Genomic DNA, 9,765 nt, shown 5'->3' on the forward strand with positions numbered 1-9,765 from the left:
AAGACTACCTCAGACATGAGGAAATGGTACTCTGGCTCCTCCTGGGTCTACTGAGTTTGTTATGGAGCAATAAAAAGATGTTCAGCCACTCACAGCCCAGAATCTGACTCAATCTTCAACACCTGATAAAGCTGAATATCAGGTGCTTCGCTTGGCTTAAGTCTGTCTCTACTTTGGTGTCCATGTTACAGCTGCCAAAAATCTGACTGTGAAACCCACCATACATTAGAAATGCAAACAAGGCACTGCATTCATGACCCTCACTGTGTCATACTGTGGAGAAAGTGTTAATTGGCGACAATGAAGAGATATTTTTACATTAAATTTAATAGATATGAGAATTCAAATACAGGAGTACCTCTGATTCAACAGAAATTAAATCAGTGAGAGCTTTATACATTTTTGAATTGTAAGTGGTTTATACAAGGTCAGCTCTGAAAAATATTTTGAAATATGCCCCTCGTTATGTTTTCTTTTTTGGAGAATGAATGTGAACTCAGACTTTAGATATGGGATTCTTCTGGACTGAAGAATAGTAAGTGCCTACTAGAGAAGAAACAGGGCCTGACAGCAAACTAGACTGGCAGCTTGTGTCAAGAGAAAAGTTTCAGGACCTAGCTCAGTTATGAGTTGAAAGGCATTTGTATTTATAAGAAGAATCATATCCTCATTTGTCACTTCAATGAAAATGGATACAACACTCTTTCCCAATTCTTTCCACCAATTTAACAGTTTAAGGGGTAACTTTGTTTGTGCTTGGAAGGCCAAGAGGCTCAGAAGCCTGAAAGCATGGGGAAGGCTCTATTTATCAACAAATCAGGTATGCAGTGGCAGTTACACCACGAACCTGTACTGTGCCTGACGCATCACTGAATTTTAGCTCTGAAATGGTGTTCCAGCAGGGACCGAGGCAAGCCAGCACGCTGCCGCCAGGACTCGGACTCTCACTGCCCTCGCTCTCCCTGTTGGGTAACACTGACTTAGTGCTCCTGCAGGCCACACATCTTCCAGGTTATTCTGAGCAAACCCCTCTGATCCACAGCCACGTGCTCTGCATGCTGAAGGCCACACAGTCGCTGAAGGCCAAGCAGAAAAGCCTGCCCAACTCTGGCTTGGTCCTTCATTTAGAGGAACTCAGATAATAAAACCTCACCAAAATGAGTATATACACTTTAAAGAAGCTACCCCTGAAAATAACATTCCTACAAATGGGAAGCTGCCAGTATTTTGGTCATGAGATTGTCACCCTTCTCTGTCCTTGTGTCTGTACACCCCATCCTTTCCCCCCTACCCGCTTTCCTGAAGCATAGGTTGCTTTCTCACACTACACAGATTTTTTGCTCCAATGCACAGCATGATCTAACTAATTCGCACTTCATTGCTCTGCACACCTCATCATTTGCACATGAAAACAGCAGTGTCTCTCTATCCCTCCACTCACTGCCTATTTCTTCCTCCTCCTCCTCCTCCATCCCCCACCTCCCGTACCTTCTCAGCAAAACTCTACTACGGAAGCTGCAGTGAAGAAGCTCACATTACCAGGACTCCATTGCTTTTACAAAATTTACTAGCATGCTGTGAAGCCTCATAAATAATTCAAGATAGACAACCTCTGTCAGGTAAATGAACGTGCCTTTTGTAATCCATCACTCCGGGTTTTCTATCACAGTGATACACATACTCACTGTAGGCACAACCCATATCAATTCATGAATTCCCCAAGTGTCAGTGCAGGACAGAGTAGCAAAACAGTTTTGGCACCAGCACAACCCAAGGAAATCCAGAGTCTGCCCAGGGCTTGAGTGGATTCATACGAGATACCCACCAGTGTAAATGTAGCTCCAGCTTAGTCCCCAGAAAGAGCAGCTCCATTCCCACCCTTCATGGACACTGAAAGAAGGATCATGGTCGGGGGGGGGGGGGGGGGGGGGGGGGGGGCAGGAGACTCATTCCTATTAAAGATCTCCTTTTCATTGCAAGAACTTCAGGGATTTTTGACATAAATCAGTGGTAAAAAATCATGTGGCATCCTGTGCTTCCTGGGTTTAACTCCATGCACTTCAGTGGTGTTACTGCACAAAGGCACTTGGCTCATTAGAGATATGCAAACTCAACTTCTGTTTTGGCAACTGCGCCCAAGGCTTTATCATCAGAGCTATTGCACTAAATGGTTTATATCCCTATTTAGCACCCAATCTGATTGCTATCAGCAATTACCTCCTCTGGAGTTCTCAGCATCTACTAGAAGCACAGGGAGGAGGCCAGACCCTGGTTCTCCTGGAAGGCAGTCTCAGGTGGCCCCGGGAGAAGGTGTGCTGTACAACAGCCCCTGCACTGCCCCCACCAGGCTGAGAAGCAGCTTCCGAGGAGGCAGCATGGGAGCCTAATCACAGGCAAGAATAACGACCTTGCGCAGAGTTAATGAATAGATAGAGAAACCACAGACCCTGCAACCTTCGACTGGCCTGACTGCCATTCAGATCCTTGTGTCTCTTGCCCTGCAGCCCCTTCACCCATCACAAGCTGATCTGGCTAAATACCCTGATCACTCACGCGTCAGCCAATGCGAGAAACACTTTGTTTTACAGCGGAAGAATTAATCCTTTGGTCTGGGTAAACACCTTGTATTCCTTATGATATTTATGCCCAAAATATAATGTCTGAGACAGAATCGGAAGGGTTGTAGGACAACTGTCAAAGTTATTAAGAAAATCCACGTGCATTCTCTAAAAGATCAAATGATAAACCATGCCAATAGCTTGTTGATACAAACCAACTCTCCAATAACAACAGTTTGTACAACCCCATTCCCTGTGCAATCCAGCAATAATAAACTTGAGGATAAAGGCTAGATTACAGGAACAGCTCTAAAACAACAAAGTACTACCAGCACCCCAGAGAGGAAAAAATAATTTTGCTAACAAAACACATTTTGCTTTCAAGAGGCTCCTGGAAAAGTAAATATCGAAACATTCAGATATTGTCCTTTCTTGCTGAATTATTTCACTCAAGTATTTTGCTTGGTAATGACTTTTTCTTTTATTTCATCCCACTTGAGTATTTCATTGGCTGAAAAAAGCATTGTCTAAATTGTACGGTTTGTGCACATGTACAATGTTACAGCATGCAGATGCCCTAGCACTTAAGCCCTCAAGAGCCTTTCTGATGGCTTTTGAAGCCAAACACCAGGAAGCTTGTCAAAGATAAATTTTCAGATTTCCATTTAGACCCTATGTAACCACCTTCAGCTTTTAAGGGCTGTTGCACACATGCATACAACATACACAAAGCTTCTTTACAACGCAGCTTCTGAACTATGCCTGTCAAACACCAAGCACGAGCCCATTTCTACCCTCACGTCTATGTGCAGGAGCCTTACTGATTTCAGTGGGAACCCACACGCTCTCCCAAGAGAATATAGACTAACAATTTTTCAATGTTTACAATTGAAAAACTCAAGCTTCTGAAACCACAATCTTGAAGGGGATCACTGCAGTCAGGCTACAGTGTTGAGGTGTCACAAGAAAGCAGTAATACCCTACTCTGTGATGCCTGCCCCTTCCCCATGCAATACCCGAGCAGAAAGCATTCAGGAATGGTAACAGGAATGGAGAAAACTTTTTAAAATGCCAAAGAAATACTGCAAATGGCTTTTAAAAAAAATTTGGTCCTCTCCCTGGAGCTGTTCTTTTGCCTCTGGGCTGTTCAGGGTGCCTCTGCGCACCCCAAAGCGCATTCTGCCACCAATGCACAGCCCGCACAGGGCTGTTGCGGGGACACTGGGTGTTCGTGCCTCTGCTGGGTGCAAGTTCTCACGGAGGCTGCTCAGCCCTCACAGGGATGGAGCCACATTATCTGTCAGTCACTCATCGGGGTAGATTGCCCTCCCAGGGAGCTGTCTCTCTGCTCAGCCGAGTGTAGCAGAAGACAAGCAGGGCTATCTCCCCACTTCTCCTCTGCTCCTTTCCAGACAAGTTCCCTTCCCAAGCATCAAAACCGTAATTGGAAGAGATTTTCTGACTGCACAGCAGGTGGGCAGTAGAACAAGAGAAGGAGCTTCCTCTACACGGTATCCCGCAAACCCTAAAACATCCAGTCCTAATAGAGTTATTTATTTCAAGCCCTGCTAGCCCAGATGTGCCATCACTACCAGCATCATTAACCTCATTTGGGGTGAAATGACACAAGTACAAATCAAAACCTGCTAAAAGGAAGCAATTAATTTAGCAGATCCAGCCTCAAGTCCACCTTCCAGTGGCGATGGGCACCTATTAGGCCTTATTGCTCTCAGCAGGAGCGTTCACTGCTTGCTGTCTGACAGGAACACTGGTAACACCTCCAGCTTGCTGCCCAAAACTACTGCCTGCATGTGAGAAGTGCTAAGTCTCATGCCGGAGAGGCAGGACCAGATGCTGGTCCCCAGGCTGGCGCTTTCCCCTGCAAACATCCCTTTCTCCTCTGGCTGGCTGGTCAGAAGCCCTGCAGAGCAGCGATGAAGCCAAGCCTCACCAGCGGACGCACAGCAGTTCTGCACACACCTGCTTCCTCACAAGAAGCAAATGGCTCGCCACCCTCTCACAGATGGCAATATTCTTTCAAGTCCAAGTGACAAAAAGCCTTTCTGGAAAGTGAGGAGGGGGTTTGTTCTGCGTTCAGGCAGCAGCACTGGCAGCCACGTTGTCCGGCACGCACATGCACAAAATCCCCGCTAACGGGAGGCGACAGCAATACAGGTGCAGGACTCCGCTGATTGACCAGGCTTTCAGTCATCTAATACCTAACGTCTCAGAAATTCAAGCAGAGGTTGTTACCGTGCTGTCACAGGAATCCCTCTGTGTACTATTTCAAAGAAAAATTAACTGTAACCAACAGCCTTTCTTTCCACAGCCATTAATCCCGCTGACCACACAGACGCACATTCTCGTACATGATCATTCCTAAAAGCAGCCCTGTCAGTCAGTGGACATCACCTAACGCGCCCGCCCCAATGGGTTTGTTCCAATCTGGGATTTTGCTTTTTAAATCTCAATGAGAAATTCCCCTTCGGACAACTGGCTGAGCCAAGCCTTCCTTAGCTCAGCATAAGATGATTAAAACCATCCTACCCAGGAGGAGAGAGATAATGTAGAACACCAGCGATTTATCAGGGACGGAACCAAGAATCAACACACGGAGCCACTGCTGATAATTAATACAATTGTAACCAAAAAGAAAACATTTTTTTTAAAAAAATCGTTCTTTATTTTCTTCTTTTCCCCCGCTTAGGCAAAACATCCTAATCATTCAGTCTGCTGCCGGTCAGAATGAAACAGTTCTGGGGCTGTTTAAGAAAGCAGCCTCATTTTTGAGAGTCCTGTAGTGAAAGATGACTTAAGTGATTTACAGAGAAAACCTCCAAAGACAAACAAGGTTTCTAATCAATGCTCTGAATCATTCACAAGGCTGCATTGTCCAAAGTAGGAGAAAATTGGCTCCTAACGGGAAGAATTTAGCAGCCCATCTCATCAGCTCAACTCAGCTTCTGAGGACAAACCTTCCAAAAAGGTTTTAAGTTATATCCAAGGTCTTTAAAAACAAGAAGGGTGCAAGCAGGTAACTACTCAGGAGGGAACAGTCAATTAAGGACCGTTGTTCAAGCCTTGGTGCCAGCTACCACTGCACTCTCTACTCCCATTAAATATTTCCTTCCCGAGAAACAATCGCAGCAGCCCTAGGGCAGAGCTCGCAAGGCATTTCAGCCCACATGTTACAGCATTAACCTACTGCCCAGCAATTGTGCATCATCATCAAATATCCATTCGTGACTATTCTCTGGGTTCACAAAACAGGTCATAAGCAGAATAAAACGAGCAAGAAGATACCAGGTCAGGCTGAGGTCTTGCGTCCCTTCTGTGTCTCTTCTCTGGATGCAGTCAGACAGCATTACCTCCCACCAGAGGCACACACAGAATTAGTAGCCTTTTCAAGGACCATTCCTTCATATTTGCAAGAAATTATGAATCTTTGCCATGAGGTTCAGTTTTCGCTTATCTTGCCTCTCTCTGTACAGGATCAGGCCCACTCTGATCACAGAGCTAATGAAATCTCTCCTAGTAAACCCCACCAATTTTTCTGGAATAAAACTGCTTTGGCTTAAAAAACTGGCACAGTTTATTAGAACAATATAGAAAATAATCAGTCTGGGCAAGGAAAGGCCAATGCATTATTTACAAATTATACGCCTCTCTTAAGTATGTCTCTCCTGGTACAGGAACCTTCTTACAAAACTTTCTGCAGTTAGAAAGAAAACACAGTTCTGACTTGTAAACCGGTACCCAGAAGAGATTTATTCTATAATATGATTCTGCGTTCTGAATTGGAGAAAGCAACAACTTACAACCCCTGAAAAGCTGCTGAAATATCAAGAACACCCCACAAACTTTATCTATGCTTCACCACACACATAATCCCCTTTACTTCCATAGGGATCTCATGGAAGTAAAGATCATTGATGCGAGAGCAATGCTGGATCAGGCCATAAGGCTGTGGTACTTGGGCGAGAACCGGCACGTTCCCTTTCCTCTCCTCCCCCTGTAGGTAGACATTTCTCAGGGTCTTATTCTGAAGAATTTCTGTATTTATGTGACAGCAAGAAAAGGGAACCCATCAGCTCCCAAAGGTCAAAGATATTTAGAAATATGGACACACGACCCAAAAGAATCCAGAACGAATCTGTTTGAATGGGAGGTATTTCTGAATAAACAAGGAGTGCAAACAACCATGCCTTCAGTGAAGCCAGATATTAACACGGTAAGCTACAGCTCTCCCAAATAAACAACACTGTTTCTTCTGCCGATAAGCCTTCTTTTTGGAAGGCCTGACTACGTGCCTGTAAAAATGTACTTTGAGATCAAAGACATTAATCTAAAAGGCTTTCAAAAATACTTCCTATGACATATATATATAAAATATTTCTATTCTTAAGCAAATCAAAAATGACAAGAAAATTGTGACATAAAGCAGTGCACATCCACCAGGGCAGCACAAAGTTAAGGGCAACACTGCTATTATTAACTCCATGTCATTGAAATCTTTCCCCCACCTTCAGAAACGCAGACTGTAAGGACACGGTGTCAGCCTTTACTTTGAATCGTCTGGATTTTTTTTTTCAGTTTTGTGTCAACAAACCTCAGCATTTCATAACGGAGATGACAGCCTCTTAAAATATATCTCGGCAAGATTTCGCATGGATGTGTGGAGGGGGACAGGGCTCCAGGGTTATCACGGTATGCAGGAGAGCTGAATGTGTTAGCAAATATTCCCAAACATTAACTTCCAAAACGCTCGCTTTCTTCCAAAAAATCTATTTATATCCTTTCCTGCAGCGACTCTCCAGTCCCCCACCCCCTCACCCAAATGAGCTGCTTTCCGACTTTCTCTTTCAATAGATTACAGCTAATTTCTGTCGGTCCGGAGGAAGGGAGAGGGAGAACCGCCAGCTCGGACAGCCTGTGGAACTATCCATCTATTATTAGTTTATGCTCCAACTCCAGTGGGTACGGCCGGTTGTGGTACCATATTGTGTGCTTGAAACTGGGGGGGGGGGGGGGGGGGGGAGGTAAGGAACAAAAAAAAAAAAAAAAAAAAAAAAAGTCCTTTTTCGTCTTTCCCCCCTGTCGCCACATTAACGCTTCAACAGCCGCCCTGCACACCGGCACCCGCCGGGGAAGTTTGTGCTTTCCAGCAACTTTGGGTCCGCTCCTCGCCCCGCCGCTCCGGGCGGAGACCCCCGCGCCCGCCCGCATCCAGCGCGGCGCATCGCCGGCCGCGGGCACCGGCAGCGCCCGCCGCTCCCCCGCGCGGCGCCGGCAGGCCCCGGGGCGGCCCCGCGATGCGCCACCGGGCCGGGCCGGGCGGCGGGGCGGTGGAGGGGGGGGTCCCGGCCGGGGCGGCGGCACTTACGTGTGCTGCTGGGGGAAGCTGTAGCCGTGGGCGGCGGGGGCGGCGAGGAGCAGCAGCAGGGCCAGGTGGCCGCAGAGGGCCGGGGCGACGGGCGCCGCGCTGCCGGTCGGAGCCGCCATCGCCATGTTTCCATTAACGGCGCGGCGGGGAAGGGGCAGAGGCGGCCCCGCGGGGCGGCTCCCCCCGCCGCCACTCGTGCGACGAGCGCGGCAGTCCTCGGCAGGGGGGCAGCGCCGCGCCGGCTGCGGGCACCGACCGGCGGCCGCTCGCCCGCTGCCTCTCTCCGCGGCGGCCGGCACTGAGCGCCCGCGAACCGCTACTTTCCCTCAAATAGGCGGGCAGGCAGGCGGCCCGGCCCGGCCCAGCCTCCTCCCCGCCCGCCCGCCTCCCTCCGGCCCCCCGCGCCGCTCCGGCCCCCGCCGCCGCCGCCGCCGCCGCGCATGCGCCCCGCTCCGCGCCCCCCCCTCCTGCCGGTCCCGCCGCCCCCGGCCCCGCGCGGGGAGGTGCGGGCGGGCACCGGACCGGCCCGACCCGGCCGCCGCCTCCCGCCGCCAGCCCGGGGTCTGGCCCCCGCCGGCGGGGGGGGGGCAAAGGCAGGCGCCTCCCCGGGCACCGCCGCGGCGGCGGGTCTCATCTGTCCCCCCCCCGCCCCGCCCAACGCGGGGCCTCGTGGGCTCCTTGCCCCCCCTCCCGCGGGTGCTGCCCCCCGCGGATCTGCCGCTGCCCTTCGTGCCGGGCACCGCGGTTTTCTTGGGGGCCACCTCCCGGAGACACATCAGCGTATGTAGGGGAATCTCCAGTCACGTTAAACAATAATAATGACAGCAGCTATGATTATTTTTTTTTAAAAAAAAAACCCACACTAGGACTTTGGGGAGCGTTCGTGAGCGCGACAAGAGGGCAGGCTAAAGATTCAAAATAATGGAATTAATAAACACAGCCCCAAATCACCAGCATTTCTGAGCCAGACTTTTGAAGGCCTGGATTTTGCAACACTGTCTTCTGGGTAGCTGCAGTGTAATTTCATTTTCTCTAAATCCCAAGCTGCTCGGCTTCCCCGAGGCTGACCACCGGCCAGTGGCAGGGACAGCTGGTGAAGGCAGGGGCAGGAGCGCCGTCCGCATGCTCTCCGATTCCCTCCTCATATAGCTTAAACCTGGACAATCACAGGCCAGGCAACTCATAGCTGGTGCCACTTTGCCCTCTTTAACTTCAGAAAAGGTGCGATTTTGGCAAGATTGCCAGTATCTGGGCAGATCTCTTGAGAATGCCTCACAAACTTGAAAGACTGAAAGGCCCCTTGGTCCCTCTCACTAAAAGAGCAAGGCACAGTGGCGGGACAGGAGCCGCCAGCAGTTTGGGTCCCAGCACAGGGGTCTAAAAGCCTCCCAGTTTGGGGAGGGAGGAGGATTTCGATGGGGAGAGGTTGCTTCTCTGAAGTGCTCCGTGTCCTGCTTTGCAGGAGGGGTCATCTTCTACTGATGGATGGAATTGCCTCTGTCCTTTGTTTCTGATGGAAAAAAGAAACATTTTGGAGCGACACAGACCCAGACTGAGATTCCTGGTATCCCAGGACCACTGAGAGTGCTGCCTAAACTCATGTGGTCACATCCAGACACACCGTGAATTTTATGCAGTGAGGAGCACTGATATATAAATGGAAACAACAAGGATTTGATGTGCTGACTCCAGCTCGAGCTGGTTCACAGAGACAATTCTTTTTTTAATGAGGAGAGAAACACTGTCGTTTTCCCAACTCGTGTTGGAAGTCAGCAGTAAAACCCACACTAGAATCCAGAAAATTGGACTTGCAAAAAGATCAGA

General features: G+C 49.1%; 1 protein-coding gene across 3 annotated transcripts in view; it reads right to left on the reverse strand.

The window, feature by feature from the left end:
* CACNA2D2 (calcium voltage-gated channel auxiliary subunit alpha2delta 2) overlaps positions 1-8,284 on the reverse strand; it is a 226,609-nt gene extending 218,325 nt beyond the window's left edge. For all 3 annotated transcript variants that reach the window (XM_074836445.1, XM_074836444.1, XM_074836443.1), the window contains exon 1: positions 7,942-8,284. In XM_074836445.1, coding sequence (XP_074692546.1) covers positions 7,942-8,066 — 125 coding nt within the window. In that variant the 5' untranslated portion in view covers positions 8,067-8,284. The remainder of the gene's footprint in view (positions 1-7,941) is intronic.
* Positions 8,285-9,765: the final 1,481 nt, after the last annotated feature.

The sequence above is a fragment of the Strix aluco genome, chromosome 11 (genome assembly GCF_031877795.1).
Source record: "Strix aluco isolate bStrAlu1 chromosome 11, bStrAlu1.hap1, whole genome shotgun sequence".
NCBI classification, from domain to species: Eukaryota; Metazoa; Chordata; class Aves; order Strigiformes; family Strigidae; genus Strix; species Strix aluco.